The sequence below is a fragment of the Bos javanicus genome, chromosome 3 (assembly GCF_032452875.1).
Source record: "Bos javanicus breed banteng chromosome 3, ARS-OSU_banteng_1.0, whole genome shotgun sequence".
Taxonomy (NCBI): Eukaryota; Metazoa; Chordata; class Mammalia; order Artiodactyla; family Bovidae; genus Bos; species Bos javanicus.
In genome coordinates this window covers 68,317,040-68,342,528 of record NC_083870.1, presented here as the reverse complement: position 1 = coordinate 68,342,528, position 25,489 = coordinate 68,317,040, and the positions used below count along the sequence as shown (strand labels likewise).

Genomic DNA, 25,489 nt, shown 5'->3' with positions numbered 1-25,489 from the left:
CTCTCTTGGCTGTGTTAATATCTCCATTAATTCTCAAACCACGAACGGAAGGAAGCAGTACTCGCAGCACCACAGCTTTGAGCACTTAGATTTTCTTCTCTTATAATGTGCAATTCAGCCATGGAAAGCTTGGGTTTTAGAAAGGTGTCTCGATAAGGCTGGACACCATCCCACATGCATTATTAGTCCTATTAGCAGCACGCTAGTTATGGAGGATTGCTAGCACAGCCCGAGGTGAATGGCAAATAGTCTTACAGTCAGGGTTGCTCAAAGAAGTGGCAGGTCCTAAGCCATTTAAAAACTAGAAAGTGGCCTCCTGATAAATAAAATGGCACTTCTGAGGCTGAACAAAGCTCATAGTTGAATGAGCTTTGTGCTGACAGGAAGACTGAAACTTTCCTGCCAAGGGGAGGCCAGTATGCAAATGTCACTTTCTGGACTTTGTTGATTGCAAAACTGGTGGCAGCAGTGACAAGAGGGGTGCAGGACAGCGGTCACAGGGAGGAAGAGTCTTCCCTGTGTCTGCAGAGTGACCTAAGACATTAATTGCCAGAGATTCTATTAAATATGTGCTTTATAACTTCAGGAAGGTACAGATGACACTTAATTTTCTGAGAGTTTGCTTTGCAGTGAAAAATTCAAGAGGCTAAATTAACTTAGGTAACTTGATATGTTATCTCATGATTGCCAGAATTTAACAATGAATACACCCCTTGATGTTGATAAATCCACTGTTCAGTTCAGTTCAGTTCAGTTCAGTCGCTCAGTCTTGTCCGACTCTTTGCGACGCCATGAATCGCAGCACACCAGGCCTCCCTGTCCATCACCAACTCCCGGAGTTCACCCAGACTCACGTCCATCGAGTCAGTGATGCCATCCAGCCATCTCATCCTCTGTCGTCCCCTTCTCCTCCTGCCTCCAATCCCTCCCAGCATTAGAGTCTTTTCCAGTGAGTCAACTCTTCGCATGAGGTGGCCAAAGTACTGGAGTTTCAGCTTTAGCATCATTCCTTCCAAAGAACACCCAGGGCTGATCTCCTTTAGAATGGACTGGTTGGACCTCCTTGCTGTCCAAGGGACTCTCAAGAGTCTTCTCCAACACCACAGTTCAAAAGCATCAATTCTTTGGTGCTCAGCCTTCTTCACAGTCCACTGTGAAATCCACTGTGGGTACCATCAATTACAAAAACACATATTTCCACCTTCTGGAGCCCCATATTTGTTTATTCTCTTTTCTTTGGAGCACCATATATGGCCAACCCTGTGGTATGATTTGTTATTTATTTAAAAAAAATACAGAGCACACTTTAATCCTGATAGATGAAATAGGAATTTTTTATTGAGCAATGGTTCAACTGACCAAAAAAAAAGGTTTTTTTTTTTTTTTCTATCTTAACTACAAGGTAACTAAGAGCTGGGGATCTAATGTGCAGTATGGTAACTGTAATTAACAATACCGTATTATATACCTGAAAATTTTTGAGAGAATAAATCTTAAATGTCAAGCACACATAAACTGTAATAATATAAAGGGATGGAAATGTTACCTAACCATACTGTGGTGATCATTTTGCAGTGTGTTCATGTATCTAATTATTACATTGTACACCTTAAACTTTCATATGTTATGTGTCATTGTTGTGGTTTAGTCACTAAGTTGTGTCCAACTCTTTTGTAACCTCATGGACCATAGTCTGCTAGCCTCCCCTGTCCATGGGGTTTCCCAGGCAACAATACTGATGTGGGTTGCCATTTCCTTCTCTAAGGGATCTTCCCGACCCAGGGATTAAACCCATGTCTCCTGCATTGGCAGGTGGATTCTTTACCACTGATCAACCAATTGTCATTAGTATCTCAATAAAGCTGGGAGGAAATCTGATTCTGGAGGTAAATAGATACAAGAGGTACATATGGGTTTTATCAAATTTTGTGTGATAATCTGGGTTGTATCTCTGACATGTAATGTATTCTCAGGTATATCAGTAAGTATCTCTATTATGGACTTCCCAGGTGGCTCAGTAGTAACGAATCTGCCTGATGATGCAGGAGATGCCAAAGATGCAGGTTCAGTCCCTGAGTTGGGAAGATTCTCTGGAGTTGGAAATGACAACCCACTCCAGTATTTTTGCTAGGAGAATCCCAGGGACAGAGTTTTGCCTGATAGAGGAATCCATGGAGTCACAAAGGGTTGGACATGACTGAGCACACACACACGTCTCTATTATATCATTAAAAAAAATTTATATATATATATATATGTAAACTAAAGTTCCATGGGAAAAATGTTAGCAATTTCTTACTTAGGAATACCTTGCATTCCAAAATTATTCAACTTAGAACCAATTGAGTGCCTACGGTCAGAGACATAACTTTTCCAACAAAGGTCCGTATAGTCAAAGCTATGGTTTTTTCAGTAGTCGTGTATGAATGCGAGAGTTGGACCATAAAGAAAGCTGACTGCCAAAGAATTTATGCCTTCACATTGTGGTGCTGGAGAAGACTCTTGAGAGTTTCTTGGACTGCAAGGAGATCAAACCAATCAATCCGAAATGAAATCAATCCTGAACATTCATTGGAAGTACTGATGCTGAAGTTCCAATACTCTGGCCCCCTGATGCGAAGAGCTGACTCTTTGAAAAAGACCCTGATGCTGGGAAAGATTGAAGGCAAAAGGAAAAGAAGTAAGCAGAGGATGAGATGGTTAGATAGCATCACTGATTCAACTGGCATGAATCTGAGCAAAGTCCAGTAGATTGTGAAGGACAGAGAAGTCTAGTGTGCTGCAGTCCACTGGGTTACAAAAAGTCAGACACGACTTAGTGACTGAACAACTAAGTTATTACAAATAGTGGCTATAGTTCAATGAATATTCAGGGTTGATTTCCTTTAGGATTGACTGGTTTGATCTCCTTGCAGTCCAAGGGACTTCTCCAGCACCACAATGTGAAGGCATCAATTCTTCAGCGCTCAGCCTTCTTTATGGTCTATGTCTTACATCCATACGTGACTATGGAAAAAACCATATCTTTGACTATACAGACCCTTGTCAGCAAAGTGATGTTTTTGCTTTTTAATACGTTAAGTGTCATAGCTTTCCTTCCAAGGAGCAAACATCTTTTAATTTCGTGACTGTAGTCACCATCTGCAGTGATTTTGTAGCCCAAGAAAACAAAATGTCACTGCTGTACAACTTTAAGTGGACTATAAACTATTGAATGACTATGCTGTGGCAGCCCACTCCAGCGTTCTTGCCTGGAGAATCCCAGGGACGGGGGAGCCTGGTGGGCTGCCGTCTATGGGGTCGCACAGAGTTGGACACAACTGAAGTAACTTAGCAACAGAGATGCTGTATATCAGAAACTAACTAATATTGTAAATCAACTCTACTTCAATTAAATAAATAAACTTTTAAAAAGGCCAAGATATTTTTGGTGACCATCATCCCTTCACTGGCAAATATTCAGTCAGTTTGCAAGTAAGCTATTTATAAATCGGGAAACATTTTCCTAAAGAAACTAATTTTTTAAATGGTGGTTAGATTCTCAGGCTAATCCTCAAAAGCTAATTTAATTCATAATAAAATGGAACTCAACTTCTAATAGAATCCTCAAACCTAACAAGCATTTATAGCAGTGATTTTCAACCGTGGCTACACACATCACATTATAATCACCCAGGAAAGCTTTTTTTTTTTTTTTTTCAAAAGAACTCTTACTAAGTACAAATACCAGACTTTATCCCTAGGACAATAAAATCAGAACCCATTATCAGTAGCAGTGGTGGTAAATGAGTTGGGAAAAGGTGCAGACGATGCAAACAATGCCTCTACAGAGAGTGGAATCAGTGCTGTGTCTGGGAAGTGGAGCCAAGGCTCTGAGGGTAGAGAGTGAGATCCAAGTACTAAAGAGGAAGAAAGGATGTCCCTGGGAGAAGGAAAGGGTTGGATTGTGGTGGTTTAATTGCTAAATCGTGTCCGACTCTTGAGACCCCATGGACTGTAGCCTGCCAGGCTCTTCTGTCCCTGGGATTCTCCAGGCAAGAATACTGGAGTGGGTTGCCATTTCCTTCTCCAGGGGATCTTCCTGACTCAGTATTTGAACCCAGGTCTCCCTCATTGTAGGCAGATTCTTTACTGACAGCTACGAGAGAAACCCTGGGGATAGGATTGTGGAGTCAAAATCATCACATCAGAGATGTTGGCCTCTGATGACAGTAAAGAGTTTTTCAGAATGAGAAAATGGTGGAGGGGTCTTCAAGACTGGGCTCTAGCAGCCCAGAGATTGGGGCTGTGATGATGGGGAGGGAGCTGGTAAGGGGCCAGTTAGTTGGCATCACTCACCACTTCCCTTTATCTGGTTCATTAGGCAGGAAGACTAAGTTCCCTTCAATCTACTTTCTTATTTTGGAGTGAGGCTTTCACAAAATTTCATGCCTCATATATCTTCTCTACAAAAAGCAACGATGTAGTTCTTTGCATCCTCTTGGCATGATTATGGACACTTAAGACTAAGCAGAGGGAAGGGGAAGAGAGGAGGAAAGAAGGAAAGCCAGTTTGTGGGCTCCTAAAATAGGAGCAATTCTGTTCATCTCCTGCTGCTGTTCAACAGCCTTCAGAGTTCAGTAGCTCTTCTCGTCATTTCTTTGCAGCCTCTTTAGTTAGAAACATAGGCACAACGTGTTATCACCAACTGGTGAAAGCAAAGATGCAAGGTGGAGGAGCTTCTCAACTGTTTTCCTATGTCCTTTTCATTTATATAGCGAGGCGTAGAGATTTCTGACATTCTGTGATTGTTGCAATGTAGCAAAGTCTGTGGAGAAAACAACACTCACATTTTAATCAGATGCTCTCAAATGAGAAGCATTTTCTAAGTTCTATTTCATATTTCTTTTGGCATTTTCTAAGATATATTCCTTTTGCTCTGTGTTCTCGTTCCTATTTTATGAAATTTTGTCTACTCTGGAGTTACAAAATCACTGAGCTTAATATAAACACAAAAGAGAAATAGACTGGCAGACATAGAAAACAAACTTGTGGTTACCAAAGGGGAAAGGGAAGAGGGGAGGGACAAGTTACAGGTAAGGGATTAACAGATATGAACTATTGAATGTAGCAACAAGGGTAAAATGTAACACAGGGCATTATAACTGATACCTTGCAATAACTAGCAAAAATACTGAATCACTATGCTGTACTCCTAAAACTAACACAATATTGTAAATCAATTATACCTCAATAAGAAAAAAATTACTGGCCTAGAAGAATTCCAGAGACACATAAATGTCATCTCTTCTGCTGGAAAGAATGGAATTATTACCATTATCTTTTCTCTGATCAGAAAGGTGGTCCTTAAATAAAAAGACCCAGTACGGGAGAAGTTTTGGTATGGGGAGGTTGTGTATAGAAGGGCTTCTTCCCAGGTACAAACTTTCTGTAAGTAAACACGACAAACACACAGCTCCTTTCTGCAGTTTGCCAGCCAACCTGTATATCAACACTATGGGGAAAACACATCTCCATGAAAGAAATTCTTCTCTTCACTAAGCAAGGGGTCTAGCTCAGTTGGAAAAATCTGGATAGACTTCAAACACTATCCCATCTCAAGAATACAGATGAAAATGGATTTCTTAGGACTAAAATTCCTGGACAGAATTAAATTGGAATAGCATTCTACCTTAGTGGACAAAAATTTTGTTTAGTAAGTGAGACTCCATTAGCTCTGATTGTTTCAAGGAAGATTCCATCACTGAGTCACTTGACTTCAGGTGTTCCGCTAGAGCAAACAGATGCCCCTCTTAGGAATCCCTGGGTGCTAGAGTAGAAGAATTAGATCAGTGTGCCTGTTGACACATTGATGATAGCCTATAATTTGGCAAAGATACTGTGCGTAAGGTAGTCAATGAAAGTCAGCATGTTGGAAAAATGACAAATAAAACCTCCTTCTCTAAGTTAGATACTTAAATTCTCAGTCCCTGAAGACCTATGTGTCAGTTGTCGCTTTTGACCTTTACTAATTGAATTGTCCTTCTTTAGTGAGCTACATAAAAGCAGTTTAATAGATGGGAATAAGGGGGTACAGCATAACTTTTCCTATTTAAAAATAAATATGTGTGCTCAGTCATGTCTCTTTGCAACCCATGAACAGTAGCCCACCAGGCTCCTTTGCCCTTGGGATTTTCCAGGCAAGAATACTGGAGCAGGTTGCTATTTCCGACTCTTCCTGACCCAGGGATAGAGCTGACATCTTGTGAATCCTGCATTGGCAGACAGATTCATTACCACTGCGCCACCTAAAAGGAGTTAAAGTCAAAGTCGCTCAGCTGTGTCCAGCTCTTTGTGACCCTATGGACTGCCCATGGAATTCTCCAGACCAGAATACTGGAGTAGGAAGCCTTTCCCTTCTCCAGGGGATTTTGCCAACCCAGGGAGAAAACACAGGTTTCCCACACTGCAGGCAGATTCTTTACCAACTGAGCCACAAAGGAGGCCCAAGAATATTGGAGTGGGTAGCCTATCCCCTCTCCAGCAGATCTTGCTGACCCAGGAATCAACTGGGGTCTCCAGCACTGTAGGTGGATTCTTTACCAACTGAGTTTTCAGGGAAACCCCACTGTACCAACTGTTCAGTTCAGTTCAGTCACTCAGTCATGTCCGACTCTTTGCGACCCCATGAACCACAGCACGCCAGGCCTCCCTGTCCATCACCAACTCCAGGAGTCCACCCAAACCCATGTCCATCAAGTCGGTGATGCCATCCAACCATCTCATCCTCTGTTGTCCCCTTCTCCTCCTGCCCTCAATCTTTCCCGGCATCCGGGTCTTTTCAAATGAGTCAGCTCTTCACATCAGGTGGCCAAAGTATTGGAGTTTCAGCTTCAATATCAATCCTCCCAATGAACATCCAGGACTGATCTCCTTTAGGATGGACTGGTTGGATCTCCTTGCAGTCCAAGGGACTCTCAAGTCTTCTCCAACACCACAGTTCAAAAACATCAATCCTTCAGCACTCAGCTTTCTTTATAGTTCAACTCTCACATCCATACATGACCACAGGAAAAACCATCACCTTGACTAGGCGGACCTTTGTTGGCAAAGTAATGTCTCTGCCTTTGAATATGCTATCTAGGTTGGTCATAACTTTCCTTCCAAGGAGTAAGCATCTTTTAATTTCATGGCTGCAATCACCATCTGCAGTGGTTTCGGAGCCCATAAAAATAAAGTCAGCCACTGTTTCCACTGTTTCCCCATCTATTTCCCATGAAGTGATGGGACCGGATGTCATGATCTTCGTTTTCTGAATGTTGATCTTTAAGCCAACTTTTTCACTCTCCTCTTTCACTTTCATCAAGAAGCTCTTCTTCTTCTTCTTCTAGTTCCTCTTCACTTTCTGCCATAAGGGTGGTGTCATCTGCATATCTGAGGTTATTGATATTTCTCCCAGCAATCTAGATTCCAGCTTATGCTTCCTCCAGCACAGCATTTCTCATGATGTACTCTGCATATAGGTTAAATAAGCAGGGTGACAATATACAGCCTTTCCTTTTCCTATTTGGAACCAGTCTGTTGTTCCATGTCCAGTTCTAACTGTTGTTTCCTGACCTGCATACAGGTTTCTCAGGAGGCAGGTGAGGTGGTCTGGTATTCCCATGTCTTTCAGAATTTTCCACAGTTTATTGTGACCCACACAGTCAAAGGTTTTAAAGTCCAATATTCCCCTCAAAATAATTTACCTCAGGATTTATTAAGCCATGTTACTCAGAAACAGTAGATTCAGATAGGCAGGAAATTGCAGCAAAATTCATCATTTTAACCAGAAGTTCAGGGGTGCTTTGTATTTTTAAAATTTCACTATTATGTGTAGCTGATTGCTTGGCTATGGCTGGAGCTAGCTTTGTGATTATCCCAGTGGTACTGGAGACCTTAGCAATAAGCTTGGATTCCCAGTTCTCCTTCAGTGAGGTGAAACCATCTCAAGTCTCTGTCTTAATCCTTGTTAAAACTTTTAATTGTTTAAAAATTATTTTTTAAAATCTGTAACTATGTGTGGTGACGAATGATAACTAGACATTGTGGTGATCATTTCAAAGTATATACAAATATCACAGCATTATGTTTTACAACTGAAACTAATATAATGCTGAATGTCAGTTATACCTCAACTTTTCAAAAAGTTATTTTTAAACAGAAATTTTCACTTTGAAAGTGAAACAAGGCTCAGAAAGCATTTTTATCAGAAACAAGTTTGAGTCTGATTCTGTGCTAGAACAATTTCTAAAGGAAAAGCTTGTTTTAACTCAAGTTCCAATTAACTTAAAAAACTAAGGGAAAGTGAGACCTTTCTTTTCTCTTCTAAAAACTAAAAGTGGCAGGAAAAAAATCTCTTATCTACTTAGATATTCTCCTACCTGATTATAATCTTTCATTTGTTTTTCTGCCTTAGTCTTAAGGAAAGTATATGCAGAATTTCTGATAAGAGAACTAGGAGAGAAAGTCAAAACCTTCCTTTAATTACCTTTATCAGGTTAGCAGGGAACAGGCACCTAAGCCTTAGGTAGAGAAAGGTGATTAGCATTCAGAATACTGAAGACTACATCAATTTAGGAAGGGCATGATTTCAAGATAAGTTGAAGGGTAAGTTAGAAAGAAGCAACTTATTTAAGCTTAAGTATAGAACTAGGATCAGATCAAATAGTGATAGCTAATAAGAATTAAGGATTTGGTAGAACTGACTCCCTAATTATACCCAGAGTATTAAGTAGACTCATTATGTTAGAAAGGATCTTGGAGGTCAACCAATCCAACTTTAAATCTTCGGTCACAAGGAACAGATGCCTCCTTCAGCTGACATAAGCCAAAGAGGACAATTTATTAAAATGTTAAGATCCTAGGGCTGAAACGAAGCCATGCCTGGGGAATGAAGTAAACCTAGGGCTGAAAGGAAGCCATGCCTGGGGAATGAAGTAAATCAAAGGAACTTGATCTTTATTTTCAGGACTTACCCCTTTATTTCTTTTTAAAGTTGATGCACATATCCATGTCAATGGCCTAAAACCATTGTTTGAACATGACCACAGCTGAAATTCTAAAAAATGTTTTGAATGTTAAAGCTATTAACACTTATCTATAAAGTGGTGATAATAACTCTTGTGCTAAAAACACAGCTAGACAGTTATAATCTCTCTCACATGGATTAGAGAAAAAAAATGGGGCCCCCAAAGAAGAGGCAACATGTTCAAGATTTCCTAGATAGTTAACAGTAGAAACAGAAGAACTGAGGTCTTTTGACGGCTGGTCTGTCAGACCAAAATCAATGCAGGTGGTGACTGCAGCCATGAAATTAAAAGACACTTACTCCTTGGAAGGAAAGTCATGACCAACTTAGACAGCATATTAAAAAGCAGAGACATTTCTTTGCCAACAAAGGTACATCTAGTCAAGGCTATGGTTTTTCCAGTAGTCATGTGTGGCTGTGAGAGTTGGACTATAAAGAAAGCTGAGCACCGAAGAATTGATGTTTTTGAACTGTGGTGTTGGAGAAGACTCTTGAGAGTCCCTTAGGCTGCAAGGACATCCAACTAGTCCATCCTAAAGGAGATCAGTCTTGAGTGTTCATTGGAAGGACTGATGTTGAAGCTGAAACTCCAATACTTTGGCCACCTGATGCAAAGAGCTGACTCATTTGAAAAGACCTTGATGCTGGGAAAGATTGAAGGCAGGAGGAGAAGGGGATGACAAAGAATCAGATGGTTGGATGGCGTCACTGACTCAATGGACATGAGTTTGTGTAAACTCTGGAAGTTGGTGATGGACAGGGAGGCCTTGCGTGCTGCAGTCCATGTGGTCACAAAGAGTCGGACATACTGAGCAACTGAACTGAACCAAACTGTCAGACATGTGATGCCTCGGGCAATGCTGAGAATGATGGTAAACAAGAGAGAGCTTAGTTAAGAACCTGAGTTCTCTGATACGACACTCTCTGGGCAAGTCCTTTATATGTTCCCAAACTTTCATTTGTATAATGGAGATATTAATTCTCCCCAAAGGATGGGGTTGTTGTGAGAATTAAACAAAATGACCTATATATTGCCCTTGGCACAATGTCTAGTATATATAAATTATCCATAAATAATAACAATTATTATTTATCAAAAAATATACTTAGCATTTTGCTACTTATCAAATAACCCTGAAACTCAGTGGCTTACAAGAACATTTATTTACCACTCATAGATCTGTGATCAGCTATAACTCTGCTAGATATCAATGAACTTAGCTCTAGTTTAGGGCTCAGATCTGCAGCCTGGGACCCAGACTGAATGAGCACTCTCTGTCTAGGATGTGCTGTTCTCATGATGGAGAGAAGAAATTAAGAAATGGGAAGCATGTAATACTTAAAATCTCTACTGAGAACTGTCTCCTTGTTCACTTCTACTAGAAGTTTACGAGGCAAAGCAAGTCATTTGGCCAAGCCTAAAGCAGCGAGGCAGGAAAGTTACTGACGCACGAGCAAGCCATGTTCAAGGAGGGAACAATCAAAACAACCTAGCACAGGAAAGTTGATAGAAAAACTACGGCCCTTGAGACAAGGGCCTCTATGGTAGCTTGAATAGTCTGAAACTAGAAATCACATGGGCTATCCACAATACCTCACATCCTCAAAATCATGGGCCATTTAGAAAAACCACAGGTCCAGGGAAGACTACAGTTATTCAGAGTAGAGATTGGGCACATGATGTAATCCCGTCTCCGAGAAGCTTCACTGAGTAGAGGAGATGTTGCTGTAGAGAACATTTAGTTCAGCATTTCTTGACCAGAAAGCAACTGCAAAGTGTTCATGTCTTTAAAGCAGCAATGGTATCCATGTTCATGTCCAAGAATAATAATTTAAAACCCTTGGTAAGTTAAATGTTTATGTAAAAACTGTTTCCTTTTTAAGTGGAGCAAGTTGAGAGCCTTTGGGTGTATACCAAGGATGTTTGCTTAGAGACTACACGGAGATTAGATGGCATTTGCTCATGACTTGTAACTTAGTTTATAACACAGCTGAACACCACTGGGTACCTCCAATAGCCTCATACATTTTTTAATTGTTTTTATTCTTCGTCATATATTGTTTACATTTTTCTCAGTTCTGAATTAATGAGGAATTTAATGAGGAAGTAAAAATATAATTCTGCCACTTTTCCCCTGGATACTTTTGCCAGATCCATAAATTTCCTTCAGCTGAAAAAACTAGGTATATAAAACATCAAGGTATCTCTAATAATTCAAAACATAATGTAAAAAAGATAAATAAATCAGCGTTAGTTGTGCATCCTGTCTCTAACCAATAATTTATTATGGAAATTAAGTACTGATGATGCTTTGAGGTTTGCTCCAGATTAGAAGGCAAAGCAGAACTATTCTGTATTCTGGTTACTCGCATACCTCAGTGCACAGTCCCATAGCCTCCTGCCTGAAAGGTGTCCTCCTGTTCCTTTATCTGCTTGGTCTTTACTCTTAGTCTGGAGCTCAGCTCTTACCTCCTACCTTCCCCAGTTCCCTCCAGCACAATCTGTTGCTCTTCCCTCAGTATTCTCGTAACACCTGTAAGGGGATTACTCTCTGGATAACCCTATTTTTGAAACCAGTCACTGAGTCTGTTTCCCCACCTTGACCTTGAGTTGAGATCAAGGGCAGCTTGGTCTTTCCAGTGCCTGGCACAGTGCCTCACACCTACAGCGCACTCACCAAATCTTTCTTTAATGGATGAGGGTAAGCAGAATCAAAGCTTGATAAGATTAGAAACTGGAGAGGATGTGGGGAGAGCATTTCAGGAAGAAGGAAAATGTACACAAGTCAAGAGAAAAAAAGGCAGAATCTGATAGGTACAAGATGTACTAAGGAGCCATAAATGGAACCATGTGACTAGACTTGGGAGTTCAGAAAGAGTAGGGGGGTTATGTTTGTTGGGGAAGGGCCCCAAGAGGTACCCGTTGTCTTAGTCTGCTTGGGCTCCTATAATAGAATACCATACTTTAATTCCTATTAAAGAACAGGAATTCATTTTCTAATAGTGTTGGAAGCTGGCAGCCTGAGATTAAGGTGCCAACATGGTCGGTTTCTGGTGAGAATCTCCTTCTGGCTTGTGGCCTTCTTGCTATGTCCTCATGTAACATGAAGGGTCATCTGGTCTCTCCCTCTTCATATAAGGACAATGGTGCCATCAGTAGGACGCTAACTTCATGACCTCATGTAAACCTAATTACCTCCAAAGACCCCATCTCCAAACACCATCAAAATGAGGGTAAAGACTTAAACATAAAATTTTGGAGGGGATACAATTCAGCCAATACTGAGTGGTTAAGGATCTAGTCCTGCTTTAATGAAGTGGTCCAAAGAGACCTCCATTATCCATCCCTGTCATTCCTGAGGTTCCATTGTTCATTTAAAAAATTGAATGAAATCCCAGAAACCAACGTTTCCAACTGAAGGGGCTTTAAAGCCCAAGGGCAGGAGCAAAATAACCTTCTAATTTCTGAGATGAATGAACAAAGTAATTTTTGTGAGTGGTATCTTCTATTTCTACAGCAGCCATAAATCATACCTTTGGGAGCTGAACCATTTTACTTTTAAATGTGCATTTTGCAAAGAACACAGTAATTTCTTATTATGCTCCTTTTGCACAATTTTGTTGCATTCATCACTAGTCAGAGTCCTGTTGATTCTATGTTAGGAAAACTATTTGTTATATTTACAATCCAAGTGTCTACTGATTAGCTCAGGCATTTTTGCATTAGCTGATCCGGATGGTAGTACAGTCTTAAAGATTTATGGCTTTCTCCATTTGCCCATGGTCCATATTTCATTATTTTCCAGACCTAGACTCTTTTTGTCAAGTGCATTCTTTTTGGAATCTTCCTCAGTATGACATTTTTATCCATTTGAAAAGTTTATGTCCATCTGTAAATGATTCAAGCCCAGATGGAGAATTCTGCCACCTGATTTGCAGAAAGTTGTTGCTGCCTAAAGATTTGCTGGGCACATCCCATTGATAGATAGTACAAATATATACTGTTAATATAATGGGCAAACTCCAGAGTATTACCATAGCTCCCAACTATCGAATGATATACAAGAATATATGACTTGGGGACAGCTGAAATTGTTTCCACACTTTGAGCTCTGCTTCCATTAGACTGGTTCACAATATTAGATTGAATCCCAAGGTGCTACTGATAATCATCGGCTGTTTTTCCTGGCCAGTGTCTTTGTTTAAATATATTCTTTCATTATCCATGTGCTTTTGAAAAAAATAGAAGAATGTTTTTAATTGAATAATCTGTATTCTGCCAGATGCTCCTTCTCCCTAGGAAGGTATATAGAAACTTACTTTACTATTTTTATTTATCCTGCCAGTGTAGTATATTGATGAGAGAACTGAGGTCCAATAGTGTTAAAATAAGATATGAAATATTGATTAAGTCTTTTTTAAAATTCCCTTTTTGCTCCTGAGTATAGCAGATTTCAGCAGAAACTGCTGCCACAATTGTGCTCTCCAGTAAACCTTCATTGTAGGAAGGGTTTGGATCCCCTTTGGGCTTTGATAAATGATTATTATGCTTTTGAAATATTCACTTGGAATGCCCTGGGCCTTGTTTGCATTGGATCGTAGAAGAAATGGATTAGAAACAGTAGAAACAAAGGCCCCCAAAGGAACCATTCTGTGAAGAGGTGGCAGCCACAGAGATGGAGGCAACTGGAGTCCTCATCCTTGTTCCCTGACACTGGCTTCCCTTCTGCATTGCACAGCACCCATTGTAGGCTAGGGACTTCCCTTTAGGTTTAGGCCAAGTATGTTGATTCTTAGGGCTGTGTTGCAAGGTAAGATAATAATTCAGTATACACCAGACCTGAATGGCTTCAGATAGACTTGTCAAGACGCTTGGCTAGGTAAGGAAAGCCAGTGGGACAGTGAGCAGAAAGTATGGGAATGTACATAAGGAGAGCCTGGATTTGGGGTCAGAGACATCCCCATGGCAAATCTCTCTCGGTCAAAGACCATGCACCAGCAAGTCAAGAAGTCTACTGTCCTCTTAAAGCTCAGAGGAGCTTGGAACAAAGAGGAATCTGGTGAAATGTGCAAGAGAACTTCTTACACAGGGCATACACCACAACAGAGAATTATCACATCTAAAGCAGGCCAAGGTTTAAAAAACCCTGATATAGGGAAAGTGCTATTATATTGCCCATCGAAGTATAAGCTTCTTGAGTTCAGAATCCAAGTCGTTGAGCTAATGGTGCTCAATAATTAGAGCATCCTGCGTATGTGTGTGTGTTTAGTCACTCAGTCATGAGAGCATTCTGTAAATAGATCAGTTCATTGTAAGTCAGCTTTCTTTTGAAAAGTAACCATTTCTGTTTCCTCAGTTCCTCCTCCGAAATTATCCCAAAGGGACATGTCACTCACTAGAAAGTTCCAGCTCTCCAGGCATTAGGAGAAAAATGCTTCACAATATGTTTCCAGAAATGAGAAGATGAGGGAACATGCTCAGAAGCAAGGGTGCAGGTGAATGAAGATATTGGGATTGGTAAAAAAAAATAAGGCTAGCATGACAAACAACATACACCTGTGGCCATGTGATGGCCTTTAGCATCGAGGAACAGGGGTAAACATCAAGGGGCATGGTAACTTATATTTTATTGGTAATAAAGTAGATGAAAAATCATATTTTAAATGATATGCCTTCAAGCATGTGCTACATCAAGGTGTTGACAGCATCATTTTTCCAAGAGATGAGCAAGTAAATTTTAGCAGTTTCCAAGTGGTAAGTGTCTTGATTACCAAGGAGCAGTGGGATGCGAAGTTGCCTGGTGAAACAAATGATTGATAGCTTCCTTTTAACACTCTTGCCTTTCCCCCTCCTCCCCCTCCCCCAACATGGCTCATTATTCTGCTGCATTAATTTAAGCTTTCCTATTGTACTGAATTAGGGGCTAACATTCTCTTATCATCCCTATGGGAATCTTGATTGTTTATTTGTAGGTGACAATAATTGTTTTTATCGATCCCCAATTGTGGAAGGTATAAAAATTGCCATGGCTGATGGCCAGCTAGTACACAGTGCTATGTGCATGACTGACAAATTACAAGACAATATTTGGCCCAAGAGGTGACCCTTTTGGAATTTTTTAAGGCATCTGATAGTTATCACTAGGTCTCTCCAAGCTAAGAAGCATAAACAACTTCACATGTATCAGCTCAAGTCTTTTTGTTGCTAATTCTATTGAAACCTCCAAAAGGTCAACTGGGGTGTAAAATTTATACTTCCTTCTTTCTAGTATACCCACACAGCAGGAGAGTTTAGAAATGGTGCAGCTATAAGAATTCCCAGATGCAGTGCCATCCAGGCCAGCGAATTCCCTTAGGAACCCAGATCATCAGGACATTTATTTGGAGTGAAGTGAAAGTCGCTCAGTCGTGTCCGACTCTTGGCGACCCCATGGACTATATAGTCCATGACATTCTCTAGGCCAGAATACTGGAGTGGGTAGCCTTTCCCTTCTCCAGGGGATCTTCCCAACCCAGGGATTGAACCCAGGTCTCCCTCATTGCAGGCGGAAACTTTACCAACTGAGTCACAAGGGAAGCCCCTTTATTTATTTGGAAGAATTCCTCTATTAATCCAGCAGCTACCATTCTTCCACTGAAAGTATCATTATATGGATATTAGCTGGAAGTATTGCAAAGAAACCACTTTGCTAGCCCAGGCAAAGTATTATGGGTAGGAAACCTCATATGATTTTTACATCCCAAATATGTCAAAGGCACCGGGGGCAGGTGGGGGTGGAAATGCAACTCTTTAATTAAGTGATGGTTGTAGGACAGGGCACTTGGGCCGTATGAACCTCGTAGTCTGAATCAAATGCAACACAGCTTGCTCAAAGAGCTTTTGAGCTAATTATTATTCTCTCTCTCCAGAAACAAAATAAATCAGTTGAAGCTTAAAAGCCATCGATATCAGAAATGGGGTAAAATTTTCCTTATTAGGTGGAGAGATGGAAAGATCTTTGACCAGAGGCCAAACCCTGAAATTCTTGACCCTCTTTTCCTGTAGTAAAGAGAAGACAATCAAATAGAGAAATCACTTTGACAATTGTACCCTATTTATCCTTTGAGGGTTCTGCTAGGAAAGCCTGGCTGTTGGACTCTCAGAAACAACTTTGTGGGTTGGACCAGAAAGAGCCAGGGGAGCTTATTTTGCCGAGTAGGAGTCCATATGTCCCATGAGCGATCCTCCCTTTGTCTCGGGGCTCTGAGGCCATCTTGGTTCTTGACAGCAACTATGTGGAGGGACCAGCTCCTAGAAAAACACCTAAAAAGAAAACCAATTTGACTTAATTCAGATTTTTTTCTCACTCAAATTAATCTTTACCCTCAATGGTATGGTGGTGTCTTTGGTTTTAGACAGCCATTTCAGCACCTTCTATGAGCAATTGTGTGAAAGAGAAAGATATGGAAAGTTTTCCATATTTGGAGGGAAGGGCTACCTTCCCTCCAAAAGTTGAGGGAAGGTAGCCACCACCACTGCCAGATAAAACTGTACACCCTTTCTATATATACCCCAGGCACTCCAAGGCATTCCCATGTTACAAATGTGCATTTATTGTGACCTGACCAATTGTGTTATATGCTTGTTAACTACACAGCCTACATGGATGGAGCATGGAACTGCCACATGGCTAAAGATGAAAACAGATTGACTATCGTGAGTGATGATCACAGAATCGTTTGATTTTAAAATGAGAGTAAACCTTAGATAAGCCTTAGTTAAACTATCTCATTTTAGGGAAAAGGAAACTAAGATGCCCCAAAGAAGCTAAGTTGTCCAAAGCTTCGCATTTCAGTCATGTCACAGCTGGAATGGGAAACCAGATACCCTCACTCAGTTCTTTACTGTGCTTGGTATTAACTCTGAAACACACAGGTTCTGCTTTGTTACCCTATATTGTGATTAATTGCTTTAACATGTGTGGCCTCCCCCACTAGACTGTGTGCTCTTTAAGAAAATGTTCGATATTCATCACCAACTTCTAGTATAGTCGGTAGCACGTAATAGGATCCCAATGAATGTTTGTTAAAAAAGGTGAATAAGTGGGTAAATATGTGAGACCTGTCATTTTTCATCACGTGCAAATAAATGCTGTAATTTTTTATGATCATTACTAATGCTTGGTCAGCCTACTAATGAAGAATGGATAGGGAGGATTAGAAGGTAGAAAAGTAGAAAGAAAAAGGCAAGAAGAGGGGAAAAATACAATTCAACAGGAAGAATAACTGGAAAAAAAATCAGTATGTAGATAAAATTTCTAGATTTGATTTAGGAACTTTTGGTCAAGACTCTTGTCTATTCTGATCTCTCCCAATTTTCAGATGACTTTTTCAGCAGATGGTGCTTTAAGCACTTCCCATTATTGCTGCTCCTCCTCAGACACCAGAATTGCAGGATTGACTGCAGGTTGCATTGTATTATAGGCAAAGTTGCTCTCTTCTATCTTCCCCTCCCTGTGGTGGGTCTTCCCACCAATTTGGCACTTGTTCCTAACCCATGCTGCTGCAACTGTTCCTGTCACAGAGGGAAAGTGCATGTAACTCAATGTGGTACTGTTTCTGGAATGTTTTCCATTTAGAAGACACACCAGGAGATACAAAGGAAGTCATTTTACATATTGGCATTTCAGACTCGGTGACAAATAGGCAGAGGGGGTGGATACAGATGCACTGGGTTTGTTTCTCTTTGCAAATCAACCAAAGTTGATGAAAATAAAGGCTAAAAATCCAGTTATCAACCCTCTCTGTGAGTTCCTTGCTCCTGAAATGCTTACTTGTTGAGATTTGATACTAAGTGGTGCCTGCTTATAAAAGAATAAGAGGCTTCAGGGGCCTAACTGTAGCACACTGATGGCTTGGTCCTGGAGAACTGCAGCAAGGATGTTGGACATCAGTGGGGAAAACCGCTGGCGGGAGGGCTGTGCCAGTGGTGAAGTGGAGGAGGAGAGATGACAGTGCACCAGTTTACCAAGACATCTAGGTGGAAGATCGGAAATTTAGTCCTTTTTAGAAAGTGGTGCTACACAGTTGCCAAACAACCTGGGGAGACCCAGATGCCCCTATGGGGAAAGTTTTAAGGAGATTGGCAGTCATCTGTTTTGGATAGATTGGGTTGTCTTGGCCAAAGACGAATATGGAGATCCAGCTTTTCATCCAACATTCCCTTGAACCATTTGCAACTTGACAGACTCCTCAAATCAGCACTTATCTAATTTCTCTATCCCTTCAGTCATTCTACTTCCCATCTCTTTCTGAAACATACAAGCACACATCCTCATATCTGTGATATTGAACACTTCCTGGAACACTCTTCCATCATATGGTCTGTTGAGCAAGTGGCATCTGTTGCTTATCATCAGGAGTAGAAGTCCAAACACTTCTGCCCACTGTATCTTGGTATTGGAGTCACCAAAGAAAACACAACACAGTCAAGCACTGCATGGAACAGTGCTCTCCTCACATAAAGAAGAGAGACAGAGCAAGGCCAGCTGTAAGAGTGGACATCAGTACACGGTCAGCAGGTCCCTCCCAGCAGCTCACACAGGACTGTTGGCCTGCGTGCAACCCTCTTGTACCACAGAACAAAGGACCCCATCCCCTTTTTGCAGGGAACAGTTATAGCAGTGAGGTTGGCCAGGTGCTATATGTCACTTAAGCAGAGCAAAGGAGTACACACTGAGTGTGAAACAGAAGAGGCTACTCTCACACAAGGTGGTACGTCCAGCACAGGCTGTGAAAACTCCTTGGTTAGGAAGTGTTCCAGGCCCAAGGCCTATTCTTAGGTGACCAAGAGGGGGTTGAAAGACTGCCCACATGAGGCTGCCTTCCCAGTAGGCCCATATGGTTTCTTCGCATTCACCTCTCCTGCCCTCTCTTTTCCCCATATCTTTGTGTCTATTATCAAAAAGGCCTTCCCTGATCAACCTTTATAACATAGCCATCTTCAGATCCAATCCTCTAGCCTCTGTGAAGACAAAAAGCCTTGTTTTGATACTTACTGTGTTTATATATCTGTGTCATCTACAGCAGTGATGGGCACATAGTAGGTGCTCAGTTAAAACATGTTCAGGAGATTGGTAACACAGGTCTTATAAAGGAAAAATCTTGTCTCGTGATGCCAGGAAAACAGTGAAGGAAAACTTTTCAAATGCTTTCACAGACCAAGTCATTCACTTACACTGCATCCAATTTCCACTTAGAAGCCCAGCAAGCCTCCAAGGAAGTGATATGTCCAGGTAAGTAAGATAACACCATTATCATTCAGCTCCCATCAGGGCTCCAAGCAACTTGAGAAAACCTGTCCTCTGATATACAGCACTAATTTGTGTCTTACGGAAAGTCAAATAAATTATTTTTCACCTGAAGGGAGCAGGATTATTTGACTCCAGATATTTGCCATATGGCTTCTCTTCCATACAACATAGCTTCTAGGCTTAAGGTAGTAAGAGTGAGAGTATGCCTATAAACTATTCAGAGATAATTCAAAATAAGTGTGTATCTTTGACAGATTGTCAAGTTTCCTTATGTTTTTTCCTGATAACAAGTGCTATGTTTTTGATGAAAGGTTGCTCACTTCTCCTCACACTTCGCTGTTGCTCTGTGTATGTCTTCTGTGTTGTTTTGTTTGTTGTTTGTTTCTTTCATTCCCCCCACAGAGTCCAGTCTGGCTCCTATCTCAGCACGGGGTGGTTCACCTTCATTCTGGCCATGGATGCCTGTTACGGCATTCACGTCTACGGGATGATAAATGACACCTACTGCAAGTAAGATCACAGGAACTTATTTTTATGCATCTCCAATTCTGATATCTTGTCAAAATATCACAATTCATTTTAATACCATAAATCTGAGAAACAGATAGAGCAACAATTTTTTTCCTGGCATTCTTTGCTGACATGACATTTTATTGTCAGTGCATCAAGTTGTGACTTTTAGGGATGATAAAAAGAAAAATATTTACCACAGTCTAATGTCAAATGTCAGAAGGAACATTTTTCCCTTAGTCTGTGGCATGTCAGGGACTTATGGCTTGAAAATACAGAACAAGTTCAATGGTTATTTAATTTGCAGAACAGGTTTGTTGTTTCTTCTGCTCTAATGGTTGATGAATGGCTATCTACTCAATGGTTATATTTGATCTTGAAGGACGAAATGTCCTGAAGCCTCAGAGAAGCTGATACCCTAACAAGAATTCCTGGAAATTATATTTCACTGCTAAGTGAGTAATCTGTCAGATCCTTATTTAAAATGCATGTGTTTATCCACAGTATATCCCTGCTGGTAGGATAGTTTCTAATTAGGTAATAAAACAAACCTTCCATGCTTCATCAAGGTAATGAAATAGATTTCCCTACCAACAATTGGCACAGTATCATTCAGAGAGTGTTCTAATCGTATTGTCAAATGGTACCTAAGCCACAGTCTTCATAATCAAATATTTCTACTTTAACTGTAAGCATAATGGAGCACAGATGAACCAAATATCTTACTCTGAAAATCATTAAGCTTCCTCAAGCTCTGCTAAAGCAATCAGCTTATCCAAAGTTTGTTTCCATTATACACCATTTCCTCCCTCAAAGAATGGCTCTATGTTTGCATATAATTGGTGAGATGCATAAATTTTATTTGATTTATTAAAGCACTAAGGGCCTAGTATGTCTTTCTAAAAGCTTTTGTGTATAATAGCTTTTAACTGAGTTCATGGACAAGAATCAGGCATGGGTTTGCAAGTAATGCATTTACTGGGCACATAATGGATTCTAATAAATGAGTGCTTCATTTTTCATCTCAGTCTTTCTCTCCTTTTCTTTGTTTCTTTTCTAGGACAGAAGGGTATAGAAAAGTCCCCTACCATTACTATGAACAAGGAAGAGATGAATGCGATGAATATTTTCTTCATGAACATGCGCCATATGGGGGGCATAGGTTTATCACCGAAAAGAAAGTGTTTGCTAAATGGGCCAAGAAACACAGGATAATATTTACACACCCAAACTGGACAGTGTCTTGATGTCGGCTTTTCTGACCTTGCCACACCACTTGACATGATCATGATGCTGAGATTGTGATGCTAATGACGCTGATGCTGATGATGGTGATGATAAAGACAACAACAATGATCAAGTTTCTGTACATTCTCAGATACGGATGGTGATTCTACCTGTAATTTGAACTTGGGATTTTGTGGAGGCTGGTTGTGCTCATTACGTTCTTTCTGAAGGTTCAACATTACATATTGCACTTTATAATTTAACTGGAATTGAAATGAAGGCCAGTAATATGACAACAGTGACCTAAGAAATTGGAAGATTATCCTTCAAGATAGCTGCCCAGGATTCTTGGACGGTGAATAACTTCCAAAATCCCTGGGATTTGGCCTCATGAGGCAAGGTTACTGATTCTAGTCTCTTGAGCCTGAGCAGCTCCACCATCTTGAAGAATGATTGATTGTCAAACACTGACCCAAGAAACGCTCTCTGGGTAAACTTGCCACAGTGACAGCTTGGCTTTGGGGCAGGGAAGAAACCTCTTTCTGACTTCCCCTCTTCCAACAGTACCTCCAACAGATAAAGCCTCAGGCCATTTCCTTATTAATGAGGAAGATACCATGGACATCCTACCCATCAGGATTACTTGACGATCTCAAACACTTCATTCAGAATGGGCCAGCTAGCAAATCTTGATGAATTTCTACTCTCGTCACTCCATTCTTACTACCCCCCCCCCCAATATAACTAAACATATTACTAGAATGATCTGTATTAATGTTTAGTTATTTTTGGTCAAGTCCTAAATATTTCAGAAAGCTATTTAACATATAATATACCAACACTGTAATAACATATACTGTGAAAACATTCTTAAAACATAACCAAAAGGGTTTACTAACTCTACTACAACATCCAACAACACAAAATTTGATGCTTTTTAAAATCATGACACAGGGAAAGCAAAGCATATTTTTACATCAATTTGTATCCTACCATACTTCATAATATATATTTGTATATTCAAATTTCTATTTTATAGGCCCGAGATGTGTCTCTCCACACATTACATTATCATTGCCAAGTGCCAACTGTTAGACATGGAGAGGAAATGATTTCTTGTATTTAATTTGACTGGAGCTTTTGCCTTCTTGGGGGTTTATTTTCCCCAGAGTGTATCAATTGCTATACCACAATAACACAATAATAATGACCTTGATGTCCAAAGTGCTTTGTCATGTAGAGTCTTTCACATATGCTGTCTCATGTGACACCCGTGACCACCCCACTGGGCTATTACCTACACATTCTGACATACTAGCAGATGATCTGTGATTTGTTAATTGCTCTAATATATTCCAGGTTGCTCCCCTTGCTAATATTTGTATAGAGTAGCATTTGTGTAGACTAGCAACCAATTGATTTCAGTGCCAAATAAATGTATTATATCAAGATTATGCAGAAAGTATCCCAAGGATGGTCTTGGCCATAGACTAGGACCCCTGTGAACAAAGGATACTTTTGATTTTTTTCCCATAACTCCATTTAGGTGGGGAAAAGATGAGGTAAAGGGACAACAGGAAGGAATAGAAGCCAAGAAATATAGTTTCTTGTCTCCATCTTAAGATTACTTTGTTCTCCAGACACTCGTTGCTTGTCAAATATTAGAGGGTTAAATTACTGAGAGAGGAGCTCAGAGACCAAAGACATCCTTACCAGTATTCAGAGGACAAAGCTGGGTTCAACTCAGCCTGTTTCGGAGGCTGCAAGTGATGATAACTTTTCAACTCAGGAGCTCTCTGTAGGTCTCTACCAATGCTAAATCCCACCATTAGCTGTCCTTAAAATGGGTCCTCTTATGCAAAATCCTCTTTCCTGTTCTCTTCTGCCATTTCAATACCTCAGTACTCACATCCATAAAAATGACCAAGTGCCACTTTCATTGTTGAAATTGTTATTGTTTTTCTTTTGCTGTTTCCTCGTGTGATTTTCAGTTGTATGTATGTTAGTTTTTGCAAGCTAATGATGGATAGAAATGCCCACTCAAAGAAAAATAAACAGATGAAAATGTCACGGTTGTAATACAGACTGTTTTTCCCCCCTGTTGCGATACAGAAGTTCCACTTTTAAATAAAAAGGAAACCTGGGTTATCAGAGTGTTTCAAGGAATGACATAATGTAGTTGATTTAGTTTTCTGGTAAATGGAAGGCCAACCCTATTTGTTTTACTGAGAAACTTCAAAAAACATCCGTGTTCTCCTGCCTCACTGTGATGGTCTGTGAATGGAGACTTCTGCAAAGCTCTGTATCCCTCAGTCTGTGATGGTAGATATGTGTAGAATAGGCAGTGTTTCCTTTGGAAGGGTAAGGGGGCACCTCTCCTTCCCTTTTTTTTCCTTAAACCCGTTTTATACTTTTTATTGTTGTCTCTTATCTCCTTTTTCTGCTAAGATTGGGAAACAAAAATCAGATTATTCTTATTTATTGTGTAGGCCTAATTGAATGACTTCCAGTGCCATCACCATTTTGATAGAATTACGTGACTTATTTTTCTTTGCAGCCTTAACATTCTCTGCTTCCATTTCCTGTTCTTTTTAAAATTATTGTATTATTCTTATTGTTGTTTTATTTATTTCTACTTTTTGGCTATGCCCCATGACATGTGAGATCTTAGTTCCCTGACCAGTGATCAGACTTGCATCCCCTGCATTGGAAGCACAGAGTCTTAACTGCTGGGCTACTAGGAAAGTCTCATTTACCCTGAGCTTTCTACTGCTAGCGGAAATACAAAGTCTAATTTGTCCTATGTTGAGAAATTTCCCACCTAAGGTTTACTGATAGAGAAGCGAATGGTAAAGGAGCAAAATTCAAGGACAGAACTTTTTGTGCAAATTTCTGGTCCACATCACAGGTTCTAGTTAACTAAAAAGGGATTTTTCCCAGCATTTAAACATTGAAAAATTTGACTAAACTTATTTATCAATGATATGTATGTATCTCAGAAGTTAATTAATATTTGTAAAAAATAAAAATATTTCCATATCAGGCTCTAGGCAAATGGACTCTGGAAAATGGCCACGATTTTCTGAAATGAACATAAAAATGTGCAAACTAAAAATAATAAAGTAAATATTATTTTTAACTCTGCAGAATCCTTGATGAAAAGCAATAAAATTTTAAAAGGGTTTTTAAAATTAACATTTGAATCCTTTCTAAGTTATAAGTAGTAGTTATTTATATGGTAGTAATGTTAGAAATCTTTTAAAATATACGATTTTACATTGTTATCAAATCTATCAAAGAAAAACCAATTTGGAAGGCTGTTTGTATATATGCACATAGAGTCTCTGTGTATATATGTGTATTCATGTGTGTTTGTGTGTATACAAAGGTATACAGGCAAACCTGTATTTCTCACTGATATGTATGAATTATAGAAAATCTAGTTTAGACTTGATCTGAAATTTGTTGGGTTACATTTTGAATCTTGAAGAAAAAAGAAGATCCAGATTAAATGTACTGATTGCTAAGAGTATGTAAAACACAATCAGCAGCTGGCCAAAAGAATAAAGCTAGAGAAGCTGCTACATCCAGAACTGAGGACACAATTATATGCCACGGCAGTCACAAATCAGACCTGGAAGTACAGCAATCTGTATCACAGGCTCTGCCGATTGCAGCTCAGCTAAAGTCACATTGAAAAACATCGCATCAAGCTCCATTCACACTGACGTGAATGAACACTGGTCCCCTTATTCAAATAAGCCTGTCTTTACCATAAGCAAACTCTGATTTGCATGATGTTTATTATATGGCTAGAGAACTGTGACCATTGTGAAAAAGAGAAAATTATATAAGGAGATTGCTCCTTGAAGATTTGGAATGAATCAGCTCACGTGGGAACGAGAGTCTGACCTGGGGACCTCACTGACCTTTCCAGAAGTATAAAGCAACTAGAAGGGAATCACTCATTACTTCCTTAGAAAACAAAAACAAAAAACACTAAAGTACTTCACCTGGTGGTGTTAACTGGACATTAATTGTAAGCTCAGTTTAATTTCAATAAGCAAGAAAATATAATCAGATGACTCATTAAAAAAAAAAAAAGTGTTTAATGTGGCATGTCAAATGCAAAGAACAAACTCTGTTTTCCAGCGTCAGTTGTTTGCATGTCTTAGCACAATAAATAATTTATAGTCCCAGGGCCAAGAGGGGAAAATACTTTTTCCTTGACTGCAGTTTTAAAAGGCAAGACCTCATCATTTTCATAGTATACATAGATCCTGTGACTGAAGGAGCCAGTGCCAGCCTTTGTACATTGTCTGGACTTGTAAAACTGCAAGGGGCTTTAGAGACCAAACCATCCAACTCCTGCATCTTGGATTTGAGGAAATTGACTGGTGGAGGTGAAGTG

General features: G+C 40.0%; 1 protein-coding gene across 3 annotated transcripts in view; it reads left to right on the top strand.

Annotated features, from left to right (window-relative positions):
- ST6GALNAC3 (ST6 N-acetylgalactosaminide alpha-2,6-sialyltransferase 3) overlaps window positions 1-23,148 on the top strand; it is a 631,673-nt gene extending 608,525 nt beyond the window's left edge. For 2 of the 3 annotated variants that reach the window (XM_061411550.1, XM_061411548.1), the window contains exons 4-5: window positions 19,744-19,851; window positions 20,912-23,148. In XM_061411550.1, the coding sequence (XP_061267534.1) occupies window positions 19,744-19,851; window positions 20,912-21,098 (295 nt within the window). In that variant the 3' untranslated portion in view covers window positions 21,099-23,148. The remainder of the gene's footprint in view (window positions 1-19,743; window positions 19,852-20,911) is intronic. The other variant, XM_061411546.1, reaches the window with a different exon arrangement.
- Window positions 23,149-25,489: the final 2,341 nt, after the last annotated feature.